At 43.7% G+C, this 24,199-nt stretch overlaps 1 protein-coding gene across 1 annotated transcript in view; it reads right to left on the bottom strand.

The window, feature by feature from the left end:
• Nucleotides 1–23,443, bottom strand: part of LOC124718657 (repetitive proline-rich cell wall protein 2-like) — a 150,870-nt gene extending 127,427 nt beyond the window's left edge. The window contains exon 1 of the mRNA XM_047244285.1: nucleotides 23,417–23,443. Within this exon, the coding sequence (XP_047100241.1) occupies nucleotides 23,417–23,443 (27 nt within the window). The remainder of the gene's footprint in view (nucleotides 1–23,416) is intronic.
• Between the last annotated feature and the right edge of the window lie 756 nt (nucleotides 23,444–24,199).

Here is a 24,199-nt window from a genome sequence, read left to right as displayed (position 1 = left end):
TGGGGATACATAAAAGAAAGTGTTTACCAGGGACAGGACGCATCTGGTTTCTACCTGATCTGAAGGCCAGTATGCAACAACACATTGCTGACATTCCACTGGAACTACTGTGAGCAACAGTCGACAACATCACTTTGTGGGTCGAGCATCTCATCGAAGTCTCCGGTGGTCGTACTGAACAGATTATTTAAGCATTTGAACAAAATCAACATTATGCCTTCGTCGCTTGTTTGACCTTTTCTGTCCATGTCTCGTTTCTAATCTATTATACAGGGCGTGTCAAAAAGAACCATGTGATGTGGCACAACCGTATTTCTGAAAGTAACAAACATATACAATGAATTTTGTTTTTCGATTAACGGGAAACTCAAAGTTTTTTCATATCCTTTCAAAGGTGTTCAATATGCCCCCTTCAGATGCATGGCATATGTCAGTGCGGTATTCAGAATGTTACCACACTGCAGCGAACATGAGTTACAGCTTCCACATCTGCTGTTACGCAATGTCTCAGTTCGTTCATTTTTGTTGGTAATGGAGGCACATAAACAGTCCATAAAAAACCCCACAAGAAATACATACAGTCAGGTCCGGTGACCTTGGAGACCAGTAAACAGTCACATACAGTCAGGTCCGGTGACCTTGGAGACCAGTAATGTAAGGCTGAATCATTTGGTCCAGTGCGACCGATCCATCGTTCAGGATTCATTTGACTTAAAAATACCTCGCACTTCCAGATGCTGGTGTTGCTAAATGAAGTCGTTCGAATCAGTCTCCAACTGTGGGAAAAAAATTTTCAAGCATATCGAGATATTTGCTTCTTGTAACAGTGTTCTCGGCAAAGAAAAATGGACCATAAACCTTTTCCCATGAAACTGCACAAAACATTAAATTTTAGAGAGACCATCACATATTGTGAGTTGTTCTGTACCCCATATTCTCACATTAGGGCGGTTCGCCTTCCCATTTAAATCAAATGTTGCATCGTCACTAAACACTATGTGTGAAACAAAACTTGTCATTTTCCATCTTGCCAAGTGCAAAATTACAGGATTCCATGAAGGAAATTTCAGAACTCCACACATTGTTGTCACCTTCACAAAGAACTTGCAGTAGTTGAATTTTGTATGGTTTCATGTGTAAACGCTGACGAAACACACGTCAGACAGACATGGGGGCATGTTGAGCTGTCGAGCTGACACATGAATGGATTTCTGCAGACTCCTTGTGAAACTATGCCAGATGCATTCGATATCTGTGTCAGACACTCGGGGATGGCCCAGCTATTCGACATAACTCAAACAACCTGTTTTTCACAATTGTTCATGCATCGTCTAATGTTCTGTGCTGTAGGAGAATCCACACCATACCTAGTACGAAACTCACACTGAACAGTTGAAGAGCTGACATTGAAAAGGATATAAGTGCCAAAAAGTAAATGTTTCAGGAGTTAAGAAAATGTGACTGGGACTTTAGAAATGATTTATTTCTTGTAATTTTTAGGTGCAATCAATTTAGGTGTGTGTTTTGAACAATACTCACTATAGATATTAACAAAAGGTATTAAAGTCATTGTTAAACACAACAATAACAAGTTACGAAAAGCAGATGTCCTTGTAGAACGATGATATTTTGGATCTAGGTACTCCAACATAGCCAATAAATCTTTTTTCTTGGCTTCGCTGATGTTTATTACATGTGTCTCATTGCTGAAGGCGTGCATGTTCTCTAATTCTTCACATTTTCCCTTCTTGACAATAATATGATGCTCCCATGCTTCCATTTCATTGAAGGTTTTCTTTGTTTTAATTTGTGGTAAATCTGTTACATACACTTTGATCCACGATTTGTTAGTGATCTGTAACGCTGTTGTGTTTACAAACTCGTCACGGGCACGGGAGACATCAAAGAAATCAGATTTTGCCATTGGCACCACCTGAAATGGGTTGTATAGCCACGACGATCTCACTACACTCTGTAGTTCTTCTGGCACCATGGCTCTGCATACGCGTTTTCGTTTTTCAGTAACGCCGGAATCTCGATCACAAGGTGTATAAGAATGCCCGGAGAACAGAAACTTCAGTTCATCCTCCCACTACTACACTACTGGCCATTAAAATTGCTACACCACGAAATTTAACCAACAGGAAAAAGATGCTGTGATATGCAAATGATAGCTTTTCACAGCATTCACACAAGGTTGGTGCTGGTGGCGACACCTACAACGTGCTGACATGAGGAAAGTTTCCAACTGATTTCTCATACACAAACAGCAGTTGACCGGCGTTGCCTGGTGAAACGTTGTTGTGATGCCTCGAGTAAGGAGGAGAAATGCGTACCATCACGTTTCCGACTTTGATAAAGGTCGGATTGTAGCCTGTCGCGATTGCGGTTTATCGTATCGCGACATTGCTGCTCGCCTTGGTCGAGATCCAATGGCTGTTAGCAGAATATGGAATCGGTGGGTTCAGGAGGGTAACACGGAACGCCGTGCTGGATCCCAACGGCCTCGTATCACTAGCAGTCGAGATGACAGCCATCTTATCCGCACAGCTGTAACGGATCGTGCAACCACGTCTCGATCCCTGACTCAACAGATGGGGACGTTCGCAGGACAACAACCATCTGCACGAACAGTTCGACGACGTTTGCAGTAGCACAGACTATCAGCTCGGAGTCCATGGCTGTGGTTACCCTTGACGCTGCATCACAGACAGGAGCGCCTGCGATGGTGTACTCAACGACGAACCTGGGTGCACGAATGGCAAAACGTCATTTTTTCAGACGAATCCAGGTTCTGTTTACAGCATCACGATTGTCGCATCCGTGTTTGGCGACGTCGCTGTGAACGCACATTGGAAGCGTGTATTCGTCATCGCCATACTGGCACATCACCCGGCGTGATGGTATTGGGTGCCATCGGTTATACGTCTCGTTCGTATTGACGGCACTTTGAACAGCGGACGTTACATTTCAGATGTGTTACGATCCGTGGCTCTACCCTCCATTCGATCCCTGTGAAACCCTACATTTCAGCGGGATAATGCACAATCGCATGTTGCAGGTCAAGTACGGGCCTTTCTGGATACAGAAAATCTTCGACTGCTGCCCTGGCCAGCAGATTCTCCAGATCTCTCACCAACTGAAAACGTCTGGTCAATGGTGGCCGAGCAACTGGCTCGTCACAATACACCAGTCACTACTCTTGATGAACTGTGGTATCGTGTTGACGCTGCATGGGCAGCTATACCTGTACACGCCATCCAAGCTCTGTTTGACTCAATGCCCAGTCGTATCAAGGCCATTATTATGGCCAGAGGTGGTTGTTCTGGGTACTGATTTCTCAGGATCTATGCACCCAAATTGCGTGAAAATGTAATCACATGTCAGTTCTAGTATAATATATTTGTCCAATGAATACCCGTTTATCATCTGCATTTCTTCTTGGTGTAGCAATTTTAATGGCCAGTAGTGTATATACTCAAAAAATATTACAGCTAAAATAGTAAAACCTGAGACTATCATATCCAGTAGTATAGATAATTTAGAATCAGCGACATCATCTTGTTCTTATTCTGACCAGCACAGTTGTCACGCCATATTTCCAGCTGGCACTTAGGTGTCAATCGATCGGACAGAACCATTAAAAGACATAATGCAATAGCGTTGCCTCCGCAGCCTCCAATTCCTTCGTGCCGCATACACATGACTGCAGAATTTCCCACATGAACACACAAGCTGTAATTCGACAGCTGGCGCATATAAAACATGTTACTATATGTTAAAGTGGGCGTGAACATAACCTTATGCATATCGACAGCTACAGTCGCTACAGTGCTCGAAGGATATTGACTAGATTTAATGGAAGCAGAAAGAAGTCTTACAGCTTTCTCAGCTTTCCTGAGGTGAAGCTCTTTTGCAGAAATTGCAGCGAATCTGGACGCCCCACTACTGGCGTTTATTTCACAGGTGAACTTATCGCAGCCCGCATCTCGTGGTCGTGCGGTAGCGTTCTCGCTTCCCACGCCCGGGTTCCCGGGTTCGATTCCCGGCGGGGTCAGGGATTTTCTCTGCCTCGTGATGGCTGGGTGTTGTGTGCTGTCCTTAGGTTAGTTAGGTTTAAGTAGTTCTAAGTTCTAGGGGACTGATGACCATAGATGTTAAGTCCCATAGTGCTCAGAGCCATTTTGAACTTATCGCAGGTACGCCAGGTATGTGTTCTCGGCCGTCTAAAATGCAGATTGGGAAATTCTCTCTTGAAGAGTCTGCAATAAAATCGACCATGAGTATGTGTCTCAGGAAATTTTCCCTTGAATGCATGATAAAGCCGATTAATGTTTAAGTCAGGACTGAGGTATTGCTTTGCTGACTACTGCCTCGAATTGAGGTTATGTAATATATGACGGTGTTGAATGGCCTGAGGACTTTCTGACAACAGTAATGATTCCATTACCGAAAAAACAAGGAACCAGGAAATGCAGCGAGCACAGGGCAATCAGCCTCATTTCACATGCAGCCAAAGTGATGTTAAGAATAATTAATAAATAACTTGAAAAAGTAATGGAGGAGAATCTTGGCGAGGATCAGTTTGGCTTTACACGGAATACGGGCACCAGAGATGCAATAGGGCTCCTACGAATCTTGATAGAAAGGTTTATTGAAAAAGGAAGAGAGCTATATATGTGCTTCATCGATCTAGAAAAGGCATTTGACAATGTCGTTTGGGACAAGCTGGCGACTATAATGAGGGAAAAGAGAGTGGACTGGAAAACCAGAAGACTTATAAACTCATTATATCTTAATCAAAAAGTTTCTGTAGTGACGTAACCAGACTGTTACGCCACACGGTAGTAGCCAAAAGAAAGGCACGCTAGACTAATGCTGTAGCCGATAGTGCACGCACGGCATGAAGCAGACGGGCGTGAAGTCTGGAACATGAGAACTTATAAATGAATAAGAAGAAAAGTATGTAGATGCTTTTTACTTAACTTTTATTTATTCCTTGGAATACATCTCTCTTGAATACTCGTACGCTATAGGCACTGATACAAATGGCTCCTTGTTAGTTCGTAGCCATTAACTTCTGATGGCTATTCTGTCTCTCGGCTAATGAGAGAGAAAGGCTTCGTACAACTGGGCGATAGCTAGGTTCGCGTACAACTGGGCGGTAGCTTGGTTCTCGTACAACTGGGGTCGAGTCCACTCTCGTATCACGAGACCTGCCTTGGTGGTGGCGCTAGGTCTGCGATCACAGTGGCGACACGCGGGTCCGACATGTACTACATGGACCGCGGCCGATTTAAACTACCACCTAGCAAGTGTGGTGTCTGGCGGTGACACCACAGTTTCAGTTAAAGTGAGAGGAGAAAGTACAAACTGGAACAGACTAGGAAAAGGAGTACGACAAGGTTGCTGTTTATCACGAGGTTGAAAAGAGTAGGTGATACTTGGAAAATATGATTGACCAATGCTCATTAGATGACAAAGGAGTAGAAATTAGAGGAAGAAGAGTAGGGTGTTTGAGATTTGCTGATGACATGGTCCTTCTAGTCACAGGGGAAAAAGAATTACAGGATTTGGTGGACACCATTGCAACTAACGGAAAAAAATATGGAATGAAAATTAACACAAATAAAACAAAAGTATTGGCACTGGGAGGAAATAAGGAAATAAAAATTATGCTGAATGCAGAAACACTAGAACGGGTGCAAAATTTTAAGTATCTTGGAAGCAGGATAGACACCGACTGGAAGTGCACCACAGAAATTAAAACAAGGATAGCAATGGCAAAAGAGGCGTTTTATAAGAAAAGGAGAATCTTCTGCAGCGGTATGGACAGAGAACTCAGGAAAAGACTCATAAAATGTCTTGTATGGAGTGTTCTTCTACATGGCGCTGAAACATGGACTATGAGGAAAAAAGACAGAAAATGACTGGAGGCTTTTGAGATCTGGACATGGCGGAGGATGGAAACAATAAGTTGGATGGACAGAGTAAAAAATGAAGAGGTACTGAGAAGAGTGGGAGAGAAAAGACAGTTACTAGATGTACTAAAGAGAAGAAGAAGAAATTGGATTGGGTATATATTAAGAAAGAATGACGGACTGATAAAAACAGTTTTAGAAGCTTATGTAGAAGGGAAAAGGAAGCGAGGAAGGAAGAGATTCCAGATACTGGATGACGTGATGGACGGTACAACATACAGCAGCCTTAAGAAGGAAGCAATGGATCACAGAATATAGAGAGGCAAAGGATCTGCTAATATAGCAGATAACTGATGATGATGCCTCGAATAATGGCTTTCTTCTGTTGGGAATGATCGTACATGATCTTTTATGTTATGTGTGTCAGTGGCATCATATTTTTGCTTGTGTGACGCGGCGGAAGTGCCTCGGGCATCCCTGAACACTTTATCTCCTTTCTTTAAACATTCCAGGAGTAGATGGTATTTCTTTTTCGATATTCTGAAAACAGCTAAGAAGGTACTGTTACAGACCCATACGGTACCTTGCCATGATGGAATAGTGTACGTAGCTGACGTCTTCTGCTGTCTGCTGGATCTTCATAGCTCCCATGGCGTCTTCTTGCAATGTTCGTCAGTTGAATTAGACTAATTAAATACGTGCCTTGTGCATCGTTTGCTAAATGAGAGAAATCCTCTTACAGCTTCTGGAAGTGGCTCTTGATCAATGATTGGCACGCATATAGGCATTTACAGGAAGCCTTGATAGAGTGAACACAGTGGAATCAGCAACAATATTGAAGGAGTTTAATGCAAATAATGTGTTGATTACGTTGTTATATTTAACAAAGCACTGATTGAAACCTACCTTGTCTGGAGGTTGATACACCTCCTTCACTTTGGGATGTTCCTTGTCATCTTACAAGGGAAGCTCCCCATCGCACCCCCCTCAGATTTAGTTATAAGTTGGCACAGTGGATAGACCTTGAAAAACTGAACACAGATCAATCGAGAAAACAGGAAGAAGTTATGTGGAACCGTGAAAAAAATTAGTAAAATATACGAACTGAGTAGTCCATATGCAAGATAGGCAACATCAAGGAAAATGCGAGCTTAGCAGCGCCGTGGTCTCGTGGTTAACGTGAGTAGCTGCTGAACGAGAGGTCCTAGGTTCAAGTTTTCCCTCGACTGAAAATTTTACTTTCTTTATTTTCGCAAAGTTATGATCTGTCCGTTCGTTCATTGACGTTTCTGTTCACTGCAATAAGTTTAGTGTCTGTGTTTTGCGACCGCACCGCAAAACCGTGCGATTAGTAAACGAAGGGACGTGCCTCTCCAATGGGAACCGAAAACATTTGATTGCAAGGTCATAGGTCAACCGATTCCTCCAAGGGAAAACACGTCTGATATATTCTATACGACACTGGTGACGGCATGTGCGTCACATGACAGGAATATGTTGTCGACCCACCTAACTTGTACACTTGGCGAATGGGTAAAAAGATTCTTCTACCTTGCCCGATTTAGGTTTTCTTGTAGATGTGATAATCACTTCCAAAATAGTGATGAAAACATAAGAGTTTGTCACATAAACTGAAAATAAAAAATTAAACTTCTCACTCAAAGGAAGACTTGAACCTAGGACCTTTCGTTCCGTAGCTGCTCTGGCTAACCACGGGACCACGGCGCACCTTGACTCCCAGTGTCCTTGATGTTGCCTATCTTCGCATGGACTACCAAGTTTGTATATTTTACTAATTTTTTTCATAGTTTCACACAACTTCTTCCTGTTTTCTCGATTGATCTGTGTTCAGTTTTTCAAGGTCTATCCACTGTGCCAACTTATAACTAAATCTGAGAGGGGTGCGATGGGGAGGTTCCCTTGTTAGCTCTGTATAATTCTTCAGTAAGCATCAAAACACACTTAAATGAGTAGTGAATATAAATCAACACTCAGACTTCACTGAGTGTAGCACTGACTCTCACTGAATACTGAATGGCACATACATCCTTTTCCACTCCAACAACTGTGGAGTGGAGAGCCTGTATAGGGAATACAGGCTCTCTACTGTGGAGTTACATCATATGCCATCTAGCAGCGTCGGTGGGAACTACAAGCAGTCGCTCTGGACATAGATCTCCCTCCAGGCCGCTGGCGATCTCACATAGGACATTTTCAATGCAAAATTGGAATAATGACCGATTTGGCTCTTACACCCTTTTCCATGTCAGCTCTTCAGTTATTACTGACCCGCACTGCCGGCCGGAGTGGCCGTGCGGTTCTGGGCGCTGCAGTCTGGAGCCGGGCGACCGCTACGGTCGCAGGTTCGAATCCCGCCCCGGGCATGGATGCGTGTGATGTCCTTAGGTTAGTTAGGTTTAATTAGTTCTAAGTTCTAGGCGACTGATGACCTGAGAAAAGTTAAGTCGCATAGTGCTCAGAGCCATTTGAACCATTTTTTGACCCGCACTGCGCAAAACGTAAAACACAAGACGCTTTCTGTAGTCCTGATACCATTTTTACTAGACCTGAAGTGGGGTGCAAACTGCTGCTATGTAGCGGGAACCATGTAAAACTCGAGAGTTTGCTCTTTCCAATAGTACAATGTTCAAGCACATATCTCAAATAACATAGTAGTTATGATTTTCTTTTAATCAGATGATTCTTTTTGATACACCCCGTATAATGGTAACATTTCTATACGGCCTTCTTGCATTCTCAGCTACAGTTTTACACCTGGTGGTAAAACTGAAACAAATTTTTTCCAACGGTTCTGCATTCATCATCATCAGTGTTCTGCCAAAAGGCAGGTTTTCACACGGTAGTTCTCCAGGCTGTCCGGTCTTCTGCCATCCTCTTCAGCACTGCATAATTTCCTCTTCCCTTTATGTCGTCTATCACCTTGTATCTCCCTCTTCCTCCCAGTCTTCTCCCACAAACAATTCCTTCCAAAGCATCTGCTAGCAAGCACTCCCTTCTCAATGAATGTCCCAACCAGTTCTTTCTCCTTCCTCTTAAAACCTTCAGCAGACATCTTCCCTCACCAACCCTTTCCAATACTCTTTCATTACTCACTCTTTCCATCCAGCTTATTCCCTCCATTCTCCTCCACATCCACATGTCAATTGCTTCTAACCTTTTTCCATCCTCTCGTCTCAGCGTCCATGTTTCTGCCCCATATAGTGCCACACTCCAGACAAAACATTTGCCAACCCTTTTCCTTAGTCCTTTATCTAATTTGCCACGTAAGAGTCTCCACTTTCTGTTGAACGCCTCCTTCGCTATGGCAATTCGAGTTTTCACCTCCTGGTGACATCTCAAGTCTTCAGTTATTGTGCTTCCAAGATATTTAAATGCACTTACTTGGCTAATGGTAGATTGTCGTATTTTAATATTGGACAGTCTGCGTCTTGTAGTGATGACCATACTCTTTGTTTTCGCTGTGTTTATTCGCATCCCATATTCCACACAAGCTTCATTTAGATCTTTCCGCATGTTGCTCACTTTCTGCCACATTACTGCATTAAAATATCTGTGAAGTTTCGCTGCCGTGCGATAATCACAGCACACACTGGACATCTGTGTGTAGCTGCACTTTAATTATAACCAATCGGTATTAGAATCGCACAACAACGTAGCTTCGAAAATTAACATTCACAAATCCATTCTTGTTAAATAACTACACAGTGAATAAGAACAGTTATTCCCATATGTACTGAATCAACGAACATAGTAAGACAAATGTTACATTATGCATACGAAAGCATGGAATTTACATCAAACAAATACAGGGTAGCCCACGAAAAACCGGCATCGAGTGGACACTGCTCGCCAATTACGCACGCATTGTTGTCCGCCACGAGCAGATCCAACAAAAAAAAGCTATACGTGTAATAATTAGACAATAAAGAACTAACAAATAAGCTAATGCAATAGTCTACATTTACGGAATTAGTAGGTTCAAAAATGGTTCAAATGGCTCTGAGCACTATAGGACTTCACTTCTGAGGTCAGCAGTCCCCTAGAACTTAGAACTACTTAAACCTAACTAACCTAAGGACATCACACACATCCATGCCCGAGGCAGGATTCGAACCTGTGACCGTAGCAGTCACGTGGTTCCAGACTGAAGTGCCTAGAACCGCACGGCTACACCGGCCGGCGGAATTAGTAGGTGCTGACCTTGTGCTTCAATGCACCTTAGCGCAGTCCCTAAAATGTTAACGTACACTTTAATCAGCTCTACCGCATCAGTTCCCAAGATTTCAATGTGAATATTGTCCTTCAAGTCTCTAACGCTATTGATTCATTTGCGTACACTTTTTCCTTTAGGTTGCCCCACGGATAGGTCCAGTGATTGCAGCGACCACAATCCTTTGCTAATTGTCCTTTTCTCTACGAATCTTTGATGAATGCCTGAGATCGACTCGCGTGAAATGTAACAGGTGGCTGAACCTGTTGAAAGATAGTTTACGTAGGTTCACGTGGGGTCAACTGTGTACAGGGTCATTATAATTAAACTTTCAAAACGCTGTAGAAATAACACCACTGGTCTGAATGACATCAAATTCCAACGGAATGTTATCGGAGAAGAGGGAAAACGCAAGGCATAAGAAAAAAAAGTGTGAAAATTGATCAATAGATGGCGCTATATGTGTCAGAATACGTAAATGAAAACACCTGTCATGCGGACGACCCATTGAGGTTGGTATAATCACGCCGGGTACACGCCTTTTCCTCCTTTCGCGTCTGCGACGTTCGCCATGACAATCTCAATGCAGGATCGCGCTCTGCTAGTAAAGCTACACTACTGGCCATTAAAACTGCTACACCAAGAAGAAATGCAGATGATAAACGGGTATTCACTGGACAAATATGTTATACTAGAACTGACATGTGATTACATTTTCAGGCAATTTGGGTGCATAGATCCTGAGAAATCAGTACCCAGAATAACCACCTCTGGCGGTAATAACGGCCTAAACACGCCTGGGCATTGAGTCAAACAAACAGAACTTGGATGGCGTTGCTCGGCCACCATTGATCATACGTTTTCAATTGGTGAGAGATCTGGAGAATGTGCTGGACAGGGCAGCAGTCGAATACTTTCTGTATCCAGAAAGGCCTGTACAGGACCTGCAACATGTGGTCGTGTATTATCCTACTGAAATGTAGGGTTTCGCAGGGATCAAGTGAAGGGTAGAGCCATGGGTCGTAGCACATCTGAAATGTAACGTACCACTATTCAAAGTGTCGTCAATGCGAACAAGAGGTGACCGAGACGTATAACCAATGGCACCCCGTGCCATCAGATCAGGTGATACGCCATTATGTCGATGACGAATACACGCTTCCATTGTGAGTTCACCGCGATGTCGCCAAACACGGATGCGACCATGGTGATGCTGTAAACAGAACCTAGATCCATCCGAAAAAATGACGTTTTGCCATTCGTGCACCCAGGTTCGTCGTTCAGTACACCATCGCAGGCGCTCCTGTCTGTGATGCAGCGTCAAGGGTAACCGCAGCCACGCCTCCGAGCTTATAGTCCATGCTGCTACAAACGTCGTCGAACTGTTCGTGCATTTGGTTGTTGTCTTGCAAACGTCCCCAACTCTTGACTCAGGGATCGAGACGTGGTTGCACGATCCGTTCGAGCCATGAGGATAAGATGCCTGTCATCTCGACTGCTAGTGATATGAGGCCGTTGGGATCCAGCACGGCGTTCCGTATTACCCTCCTGAACCCACTGATTCCATATTCTGCTAACAGTCATTGGATGTCGACCGACGCGAGCAGCAATGTCGCGATACGATAAACCGCAATCGCGATAGGCTACAATCCGACCTTTATCAAAGTCGGAAACGTGATAGTACGCATTTCTCCTCCTTACACGAGGCATCACAACAGCGTTTCACCAGGCAACGCCGGTCAACTGCTGTTTGTGTATGAGAAATCGGTTGGAAACTTTCCTCATGTCAGCACTTTGTAGGTGTCGCCACCGGCGCCAACCTTGTGTGAATGCTCTGAAAAGCTAATGATTTGCATATCACAGCATCTTCTTCCTGTCGGTTAAATTCCGCGTCTGTAGCGCGTCATCTTCGTGGTGTAGCATTTTTAACGGCCAGTAGTGTATATTACAAGAACGATGACTGTGCACACGTCGCTCTGCAGAAGTTCCAGACACTGAATGGTTTGAAAATAGACGTTGGTCCGACGTTACAGTGGGTCTGGAGAAAATAATTCGGAAATTCGGAAAGGCGGGTTCCTTTGGTGTGCAACCCGGTAGAGGGAGGAAACGAATTGATTCGACGTCAGTGGAAGCAGTGGCCACAGCAGTGCAGGAGGAGGCGAGTGGTGGTGTGCAAACGTGTGGTGCACGGAGAATTCCCCGAACATTGGACACACCCGTGAGCACGGTGCGTAAAATCCTACGAAACATCCTTCTTTGCTAGCCATTCAAAATTACCCATGCGCACGAGTTGCTTCCTGCTGACCTGCCAGCAAGAGAGACCTTTGCTTTATAATCTCTTGCTCGCATACAATGACTGGCCGTGAAAGATTTTTCGGACAGATGTAGCCCACTTCCATCTGACAAGGATATGTCGATACACAGAATTGTCCAACACGGGCAACAGAAAATTGACACGCAAATCAACCAGTACCACTTCATCCTGAAAAGGTCACTGTGAGGTGTGGGATTACGGCATCATTTATCATACGGCCATATTTTTTCGAAGAGACAGGTGCTTCCGGTCCTGTTACCTGTACCGTCACTGGTAAGCGCTATGAGTGTCTTTTGTGCAACCACGTCATTCCAACAGCGTGGATATGTGGATGGGATCTTTTTTACACTAGATGGTGCACCTCCGCAAATTGCAAATCCAGTTAAGCAGCTGCTGAATCGTCATTTCGGAAATGCTAGAATTATCAGCCGCTTTTCCTTACAGCCTTATCTTAATCCGTGCGACTTCTGGCTGTGGGGCTATGTGAAAGATCTTGTGTTCAGTGTTCCGATTGCAAACTTAGCTGCACTGAAGGCACACTTTGCGCAACATATTCTGAATGTGACCCCGAAAACATTTCGATCAGTTGTGGAACGTGCTGTTTCTCGATTTCAATTTGTTGCAGAAAACGGTAGACAACATATTGAACATGTTTTGCGCCTATCACACGGAAATTAATAATCCGATTTGATTTTGGTTGATGCCTTTTATGCGGATTTTGGTCTCAGGACAATTAAAAACCGATTTTTCCCATCCGATGTGATATGACCTTGACGTGATGGATGGGCTTACGTAACTAATGCACACTGAGTACTGCAGTTTGTTTAACGTCAAACGTACACCTTAGGCATTGTTGTATGATTCATTTGTCATTTGTAGTCGACCTCAATTACATTATGATGTTTATAGCACCATCCATTGATGCATTTTGTAACTATTTTTCTTCTGCCATGCGTTTTCCCCTTTCTCTGATGATATTCCGTTGCAATTTGACGTCATTCTGACCTACATCTGCATCTACATTTATACTTCGCAAGCCATCCAACGGTGTGTGGCGGAGGGCACTTTACGTGCCACTGTCATTACCTCCCTTTCCTGTTCCAGTCGCTTATGGTTCGCGGGAAGAACGACTGCCGGAAAGCCTCCGTGCGCGCTCGAATCTCTCTAAATTTACATTCGTGATCTCCTCGGGAGGTATAAGTAGGGGGAAGCAATATATTCGATACCTCATCCAGAAACGCACCCTCTGATCAGTGGTTGTTTCTACGGTGGTTTGAAAGTTTAACTTTAACTATAATCATCCAGTATTAAATTCCTGAAAGATTTGCATATACTCAGCAGTGTTTACTGTTGTTTCAAAGAATACACGACCCACAATCCGACTTGCTGACAGCACACATCCCACTCAGATTTTTTTCACCGTGAAGAGGTTCCTTATCCTCCTGTAGCGACTGTTTGTTCACCAACATCTGATGTCCTGCGAGTTCACATGTGCTACCAGATGCAACCTGGATTCATCGCAGCTGATCCAATACTCTACTCAATTGTTTTACACAGATATTTACAGTAATTTACACGTTTTGCCTTAACTTTCTAAAAAAAAAAAAGGTTCAAATGGCTCTGAGCACTATGGGACTTAACATCTGTGGTCATCAGTCCCCTAGAACTTAGAACTACTTAAACCTAACTAACCTAAGCACATCACACACATCCATGCCCGAGGCAGGATTCGAACCTGCGACCGCAGCGGTCACGCGCCTAGAACCGCACGGCCATACCGGCCGGCTTAACTTCCTCCTTTAGTTCTTCGACACTTCATTTTGTAGGGCTTCATCCCTGTATGGTGTAGAAAACATGTCGACAAAACCTACGCGAAACGTTCACCTGTTGCGACAATTAACGTGTCAGCTTTCGATCATTCGTGTTCGAATCTCTGCAATCACAGCAGATGTACAAACGGACGGGGCTCGATTCTTTTTTGCATTTGCATCTGTTTCTGGAGAGCCCCATTTGCAAACAGCAGCATACAGGATTTGGTGACACGACATGGAAACGGTCGTGGAGTTGACCGAGTCGGAGGAAGCTTATTTGTTTTGAAATTTTCGCGGTTAAAATAAACCCGTACTGTATGAAGATGGCGGCACGTTTTGATGTTTTGGATAGAACAGAAGATGAAGAAGTGTTATACATCGGTTGGATAGAAAGTAGTGGGAACACTGCGGTAATATGTAGTAAGGCAGTAAACGGCGAAGGCCCCTGTAAACGCTCAAACATTTTGTCAACCTTAACTATGCTGTCAAATATTTGAGCGTGTACAGTGCAGTTTGACATGTTCGTCAAGCGTAGATCGTCTGAGACGTGTTTGAGAGAAATTTTGATTGACAGAAACATTGGCTAGATCGCGGACGTTGTTTGTGTTGACGTTTCGCCACATATGTTTATTGAAAAATTGTTTTATTACGATTTATCTCACTGTATCGTGAGTTTCCACTAATATGAGCCGCGTGGAGTGACCGAGCAGTTTGAGGCGCTACGTCACGGATTGCGCGGCCCCTCCCACCGGAGGTTCGAGTCCTCCCTCGGGCATGTGTGTGTGTGTGTGTGTGTGTGTGTGTGTGTGTGTGTGTGTGTGCGTGTGCGTGTGTGTGTGTGTGTGATGATTGGTTCAAATGGCTCTGAACATCTTAGGTCATCAGTCCCCTAGAACTTAGAACTACTTAAACCTAACTAACCTAAGCACATCACACACATCCATGCCTGAGGCAGGATTCGAACCTGCGACCGTAGCAGTCACGCGGTTCCGGACTGAAGCGCCTAGAACCGCTTGAAGCGCCTAGAACCGCTCGGCCACCGCGGCCGGCTGGGACCGATGACCTCAGCAGTTTCGTCCCTTAACAATCACATACATTTGAACTTTTGAACACTGCTATGAATACTTTGATCAAGTATAAAAGCAAAATAGCACAGTCAATAATCGAACTGGTAGAGGTAACACACCTTTCCCAGCCATATATTACGCATGAAGAAGTTATGAACAAAATCAATATTTTATGGACATAGTGACACAGAAGGGGACTGGAATGAAATAAAAGAAACGAAGTTCTCCGGTTCTTCAACGGACGATGTGGGCAATATGTTCCCGCATTGCAGTAGTTTAGTGACCTGTCATTAGAGGACCAGTCAGAAGAAAATAAATTTTCGCATGCTTGTGTCTTCTATTTCATTTCAGTGTGAGGATGAAGTAATGTTAAACAAGTTACTAAACGTTTCACTGCCTATCCGCAGAATGTTGATGTAATCATCAGCTCCTGAGTGAAACATTTCCATTAACAGCTTTTCAGTTGCATATTTCTCATTTTAAACCATTCCCTGGATCAGCGTCTTGCTTTTTTTCTTCATTAAACACAGTGCAAGAGGCTATGTTGGAAATGCTTTATCTGCATTTGTAGCAATTCCTACTAGTGCCAAAATAGAGCATACATGAATAGTGTCTGCTTAAAAAGTAAGATTAAATTGACAAGCTTTCATAGTTCGGGCATGTTTTACACATCCGCCGCTAGACAATAGCGAACTCAACGGGCAGGTTTGCTCTTTTAAAGTTGTCGCGCGGCGTGGCCGAGCAGTTCAAATGGTTCAAATGGCTCTGAGCATTATGGGACTTAACTGCAGTGGTCATCAGTCCCCTAGAACTTAGAACTACTTAAACCTAACTAACGTAAGGACATCACACACATCCATGCCCGAGGCAGGATTCAACCTGCGACCGTAGCGGTCGCGCGGTTCCAGACTGTAGCGCCTAGAACCGCTCGGCCACAACGGCCGGAGGCCGAGCAGTCTAAGGCGTCTTGTCACAGTCAGTTCGGCTTCCCCGTCGGAGGTTCGAGTCCTCCCTCGGACATAAGTGTGTGTGTGTGTGTGTGTGTGTGTGTGTGTGTGTGTGTGTGTGTGTGTGTGTGTGTGCGTGTGTGTGTGTCGTCCTTATCGTAAGTTTAAGTTAGATTAAGTACTGTGCAAGCTTAGGGACCGATGACCTCAGTAGTTTGGTGCCAGAAGACCTTACCACAAATTTCCAATTTAAAAAGTTTCATTGCCCATTCGAAGAACGTTGACTTAATCATACGGTTCTGATAGAAATATTTCCTTTAGCATATTTTCATGGGTAAATCTCTCATTTTAAGCCCTTACCTGGACCAGAGTATTCTTCTTGTCTGCCGCTCGTGGTCTCACAGTAGCGTTCTCGCTTCCCAAGTACGGGGTCCCGGGTTCGATTCTCGGCGGGGTCAGGGATTTTCACCTGCCCCGAGATGACTGGGTGTTCTGTGTCGTCTTCATCATTATCATCATCACCATCATCATCATCATCACGGTCGGAGGAAGGCAATGGCAAACCACCTCCACTAGGACCTTGCCTAGTACGGTGGTGCGGGACTCCTGCATCGTTCCCCTACGCTCTATCAAGTAGCATGGGACTTCATTTCCATTCTTCTTCTTTAAACTCAGTTCCAAAGTTAATGTCAGGACTGCTTTGTCTGCATTTGTGGCCATACTCAAAGTGGTGTCACCGCCAGACACCACACTTGCTCGGTGGTGGCCTTTAAATCGGCCGCGGTCCGTCAGTATACGTCGGACCCGCGTGTCGCCACTATCAGTGATTGCAGACCGAGCGCCGCCACACGGCAGGTCTAGAGAGACTTCCTAGCACTCGCCCCATGTTGTACAGCCGACTTTGCTAGCGATGGTTCACTGTCTACATACGCTCTCATTTGCAGAGACGACAGTTTAGCATAGCCTTCAGCTACGTCATTTGCTGCGACCTAGCAAGGCGCCATATTCAGTTACTATATGTCTTCTGAACAGATAATATTGTGAATCATGTACCGTCAAGGGCGACGTTCATCATTAATGGATTAAAGTTAAGTATCAAACTAGCTACACCCACTTTCTGAATTGTAATTCCTTGTCATGTTCCAGACCTCACGTCAAAATAGTCCTTCCTTCCTCATGCCAGCCTGCGTGAGCTAAAACGTGTGCATTTCGGCCTCCTCTTGTAACACTGTGTTGGCTCTTCTGCCAACATTGCACTCACTACTCTCAAAGTACATGCGAATAGTGTCTGCTTCAAAGTGAGTTTAAACTGACAAACGTTTGAATGTGTACGGGTTTGCTTGGCAAATCCGTGGCCACATAAGAGCGATTCTGACAAACACGTTTGATCGTTTACAGGGGTCTTTTGAGTCAGCTGCTGTGTGTACTTACAGGGACCACTGAGTCAGCTGCTGTGGGTATTTTCTGAGAGTGGGCAGTTCAAGCGCCCTAACACCACGTTTAGGAAGCACAAACAGCGTGCGCGGATGAAGACTGAAGTGACACATGGTCACAGCACACAACGATGTTTCCTTCTGCCACAGCAACCCATCACCCTTCACGACGCTGTACGATGCCACACGGTGAAACTCGTGCAGGAGCTCCTGTGTAAGTGGGGGCGGGAGGGGCTCAAACATCCACCATATTCAACCGATACGAGTCCATGCAATTATGATCTTTTGGCCAAAATGAAGTAAACATTGTAGAACACGCTACAACACAAGAGAAGACAACATCTGTGCCATAGATCCGTCCTTTGCTAGACATCGACAGAGACGGATGCACTGATTGTGTATGGCGCCTTCGAACTTTGTGGAGAAGGTGATCGAGATATAGGTTGATTATATTGAGGCCATGTAACATGGTGAACGTCTGCCAATAAAGTTTGATATGAATTATAACCTGTAATCTTGACCATCCAAACTGTCGCCGCAACAATATTGCTATACTTTTGAAAAGGGGAAATCCTTTCGAAGATTGCAGGATCAGGAGATTTGATGAGCGATTAAAATAAAAAGTTTGGTGGTTATTAGGTCAAATCAAGGAGAGGTTGAAATTTCCTGCTTATCAAAATAACGCTATTTCGCCCTTGAGCAGACTTTTGATGGCATTAAGGGCATATGCAACTGGCGTATTTAACAGTTATTGGTGACAGTTCGGTCTATGTTGTAGCGATCAAGATTACCGTCCGCCGCATGTGTGTGTGTGTGTGTGTGTGTGTGTGTGTGTGTGTGTAGGCACTACATTTCAGCACGAACCATTTTTGTTCATTCCCCGCCTTTAGAGCGGTGTCAACAATAGCTACGCCTTTTTCTCCTAAAGAGACGGCGCTCCTCACATGTAAAGTTTCTCTTGAGCTTCTCTTCGAAACAAGATATTTTCTTTCTGTGTAATGGTCCGCAGCTCGTGGTCTTGCGGTAGCGCTCTTGCTTCCCGCGCACGGGCGCCCGGGTTCCATTCCAGGCGGGGTCAGGGATTTTCTCTGCCTCGTGAAGCCTGGGTGTTATGTGTTCTTCATCATCATTTCATCAGCATTGACTCCGCAAGTCGCCGAAGTGGCGTCAACTAGAAAGGACTTGCAATACGGCGGCCGAACTTCCCTGCATGGGGCCTCCCAGCCAACAATGCCTTGCGATCATTACACTCTGTGTAGTGTTACATAAACACGGTAAAATAGCCACTTTTCTATGTAACACACAGAGATAAACACAGTCTAATTCCCAGTTACCTGAACGCATTTTGCTGACTGGAATTTAACGGTGGTGCAGCACAAAGACAACGTAAGTGTGATTGAGCTTTAACTGTGATCACAGGACCCTCAGTTATCTCGTTTTTTTTTTTTCCTTCAGATCGTGGGTGGGGGTGGGGTGTAAACTGAATTTTATATACTTACCACAACAAACCTTAAGAGGGTTTGCAGAGCAGACATGTTGATGGTTTTAGTGTATGAGAACTTAAAGTCCACCCCAGACAGCTACGTCAAATCGTTAAACGTTTGCAAAAGTAATGCTACACATTTCCAGATACAGGTCTGCTTTCTTCAGAACGAACAAACACAGGTTTGTGAGACAAGCTGAATGTGTGTCTTTGTATGCATGGTTACATCTTCTTTATTTAATATTGTATTCTTCCACTAAACTACACACGAGGAGCATTCAGTCAGTAATGCAATAATGTGTTTTTCTGAAAGCAGGTTGGTTTTAGTCAGGATTCCAGCACAGCATATTATTCCACAAAATACTATTTTTCAATATAATCTCATTTCAATGTGGTGGCCTTCCATCACCTTACTGAGAGGTCGTGTATGGCTGTGTGGTACCACTCTACTGGTCGATGTCAGAGTCAACACTGCATCAATAACCTCACCACCCACGTACTGTTTTCCGTAGGGCCCATTCTTCATTGGGTCAAACAGATGGAAGTCAGATGGTGTGAGGTCCACGCTGTACACTGAATGAGGAAGAACAGTCCAATGGAGCTTTGTGAGCTCATCTCGGGTGTGCAGCCTTGTGTGAGGACTTGCATTGTCATGAAGAAGGAGAAGTTTGTTTGCATTTTTGTGGCAACAAACACGCTGAATCTCTGACTTCAGTTTCCCAGGCGTAGCACAGTTGCCCTACACTTCAGGTTATTGCACCATGAGGTGGTTGTTGTTGTTGTTGTTCTGGTCTCCAGTCCTCAGACTGGTTTGATGCAGCTCTCCATGCTACTCTATCCTGTGCAAGCTTCTTCATCTCCCAGTACCTACTGCAACCTACATCCTTCTGAATCTGCTTAGTGTATTCATCTCTTCGTCTCCCTCTACGATTTTTACCCTCCACACTGTCCTCCAATACTAAATTTGTGATCCCTTGATGCCTCAGAACATGTCCTACCAACCGATCCCTTCTTCTAGTCAAGTTGTGCCACAAACTCCTCTTCTCCCAAATCCTATTCAGTACCTCCTCATTAGTTATGTGATCTACCCATCTAATCTTCAGCATTCTTCTCTAGCAACACATTTAGAAAGCTTCTGTTCTCATCTTGTCCAAACTATATATGATTCATGTTTCACTCCCATACAAATACTTTCAGAAACGACTTCCTGACACTTAAGTCTATACCCGATGTTAACAAATTCCTCTTCTTCAGAAACGCATTCCTTGCCATTGCCAGTCTACATTTTATATCCTCTCTACTTCGACCATCATCAGTTATTTTGCTCCCCAAATAGCAAAACTCCTTTACTACTTTAAGTGTCTCATTTCCTAACCTAATTCCCTCAGCATCGCCAGATTTAATTCGACAACATTCCATTATCCTCGTTTTGCTTTTTTTGATGTTCATCTTATATCCTCCTATCAAGACACTGTCCATTCCGTTCAGCTGCTCTTCCAAGTCCTTTGCTGTTTCTGACAGAATTACAATGTCATCGGCGAACCTCAAAGTGTTTATTTCTTCTCCATGGATTTTGATACCTACTCCGAATTTTTCTTTCGTTTCCTTTACTGCTTGCTCAATATACAGATGAGGTACGACATCAAATAGAATAAATCCTTCAGCGTCCCAGAAGACCTTTGCCACGATTTTACTGGCCAAGGATGCAACTTTGAACATTTTCTTCGGAGGAGATGTGATACCACACCACTCATTGTCTGTGACGATGTTCGACAAAAAATTCTCGTGGTCAGTTTTGTAACGTGCAAGTCATTCTGCATACATGGTCCATAATTGCTCTATATTATCTCCTGATAAGCGGAGAGGAACCCACCACACCACTGACTACCCCAACCGGTGGACGAGTATGTCAGCACTACCAATCAGACACGTGCAGTCGAGCAGCGAGGTATTTGATTGTGATCCATTGATCACCTCAAAAAACAGTGCTCGCATGTTCCAACATTGCAGGAGTCACAGCTGTGTGTGGCTGGTTGGCACGAGGGAGATCAGACAGGTTTTTAAGGTCTTTTAACCATAATAACAGACACCTTGCCCAATGATTCGCCAGGCTTTTGTTCACTGCCAGACCTCGACAGACATTCTGCAAGCCCCTACGAAAATCGGCACTGCTCTGCTTTTCTATCACATGGAACTCAGTGGCAGCTCTTTGCTTGGAATGAACCTCCATTACAGACGCCATTTTGAAGACCATGTAGAGCATCGCCACCTAAGGGGCCATCATGAATGTATAAGGGCTGCAGTGAGAAGATTCCACGATGTCCGACAGCAAATTCCGAATTTATTCAACCAAAACTGACTGAGAAAAAAAGTGTTGCATTATGTACTGAATGTCCTTTGTATACAACGCAACACTTTACTAACAATTACACAAATTTATCTACAAGGGTTATACATGACTGGTCAAATACTCGGTTGTGACATTATCATGACACCAATCATTATTAATCACACCAAGCACAGGGATCCAGAAAAATGTAGACTCTCTTTCATATTTAATGTTAATGTAACAAACTGGCATACCCTTACAATTCTTGCATTGGGAGGGGGGGGGTAGATTATTGTGTGTGTTCTATTCAAAGTAAGCCCAATTAGCAGCCAGACAATGTCGATAGTGCTGAACTGTTGACCAAATTATGGAGCTGTCAGGGTTATCGGTGTGAAAGCCACACAGGATGCCTCAATGGTTTCTCATAGCTTATCAGTGTAGCTAGCTTCTGTTGACAAACTTCATTTTCAAGGTCCTCCATAGGTAGAAGTCAACAGGTGTAAGGTGTAAGGTCTGAGGACTGTGGTGGGTACTCAGCATCTCCTCTTACACCTATCCATCATCCATATAGATTTTCATCCAAGCAGGCACTGACATCTCTTTAGTAGTGAGGCGGAGTGCCATCTTATTGTAGGCAAAATTTTTCATTTCCAAATACCTCTCAGATGGCGGATAAAACCGATGTTTGCAGCGTAGGAACACCGCGTCCCCTTCAAGGAAGAATAGGCCAATCAAACCATGTGATGACAGACTGCATCATACATTAACACCCTGTAAATTAACATGTTTGCCCACATGAATGTGAGGATTTCCTCTGTTCCAGTAAATCTATCGGTAATTGATTTTAATACTAATTGTCATACACAGAAGGAACTCTTTCAACTCAGTCACACTTTTTTTGTTAATTGCATGTTATTGCTGGTAATTTAAAGTAAGAGATTTAGTTCTGAATGTAACCAAAACTTCATTACCTCCATGTGTGTTTATGGAATACATGGATGGTATGACAGCAGCGGAAGCATGGTATGAGATACACAAAGAAATCAAGATAGTCTGCTAGTTATTTTCAATATAATACACTACAGGCCAAGTGACTGTTGTTCATCTGTTATCAACTGACAGATCAAATGCTAGTATTCACTGCAAAGTCTTCTTGAACAGTTCTCCCCAAGTGACTCCTTGATAGGAGATCATTCTGTATCAAAACTTCTGTAACAGGCAACTGATTAATAGTGGAAACTACATTACCAGCAATCATTTAAAAATAGATGCTTCAATCACAGTTGCTCCCAATCAAAATAGTTATATTTGAGGCTAAAAGAATGTTGCATTATCAAGTCTTTACCTGATCGAGCCCAGCAAAACATTAATGAGTTCTCATGTATTTATCCATTATTACATGGTAATGTGATGTGATAGCACATACTTATCTCATCTTACAGCCTTCTTAATTGCCTTTGTAATTACAAATGAACTTACAAAAGAATTTCTACTTCACAGAGGTTAACCCCCTTGGAAATCCCTCTTTTCTTTTGAATGGGACAGGTGCTGTGTGTTAACCTATAAGTATTTAATACAGAACAACACAAATTGCTTACAGAACGGTGTATACTGCCGGGTAATATGGGCGGGGGGGGGGGGGAGGGGGCGGGGGGGGGTGCAAGTGATAATTATAACAGTCATATCTTCCCTCTTGAAGACCAAAAATTGTAAAAAAGGAACACACATTTACCTGTTCCTAGGTGGCACCATGGACTTCTCGTTTCCTGTTGACTGTCTGTCTCTACACATCTGCAGTAATTTTTAACAGCTCAGTTGAGTCATGAATTTGTAGCAGGAATACATTTTGATTTGTGTGCAACACACAAAGTATAACTTACCTCTGTTTCCATATTTAGATCTTTCATACTGAGTGTAAAATCAAAAGCGAAATAACACACACACAGACACACACACACTCATTCTCTCTCTCTCTCTCTCTCTCTCTCTCTCTCTCTCTCTCTCTCTCTCTCTCTACCCCCCCCCCCCCCTCCTCATATATGAAAATTGAGTCACTGTGATCAGAGCTCTACTGCGCCTTTGCACTTTCTGAAGTAGTAATTGGGCAGGCAGTGTTGCATGCTAAATAATATTCTGCGACATAGTGTGCAGATATTTTCCACTATCATCCTAGTATTCCAGGCCTAAGCATTAGATCCTTGAAAAAAAAATAATATTAAATATTTCTTCACTTTATCTGCTGGCAACTAACAACTAACCACAGAAAGAATGTAACCACAAGAGTTGAACTCGGTGCACTCTCAGAATATGAACTTCAGAACATTGCCAACTTGATTCATTTAATTTAAAATATCCAGAACTGTAGAAATATCCAATTACTTCCACTGCTCAAGGTCATGAGTATTTAGCCTATGTGCTTCCAGCATTACACTAATCATCTTTATGCCAACTTGTTGATTTCCCACAATAATTTAATTATTTGCACACCAGTTAACATTATTCCCTCTGGGTGCAGACTAGAAATACAGATTCAAACAGCCTACTTCCAACAGTTTTCACAGATTAAATGAGTACCTCAGTGCTGATGAACGTTTCCTTGGTTTGGTGATGAAGGCCCACTGGAGGGAAAAGGGAGGGGGTTTACTGCATCTAGCTGAACTATA

Source organism: Schistocerca piceifrons, chromosome 10 (assembly GCF_021461385.2).
Source record: "Schistocerca piceifrons isolate TAMUIC-IGC-003096 chromosome 10, iqSchPice1.1, whole genome shotgun sequence".
Lineage (NCBI taxonomy): Eukaryota > Metazoa > Arthropoda > Insecta > Orthoptera > Acrididae > Schistocerca > Schistocerca piceifrons.
Note: the sequence above shows the minus strand (reverse complement) of the source record. Positions and strands in the feature narration are given on the sequence as shown.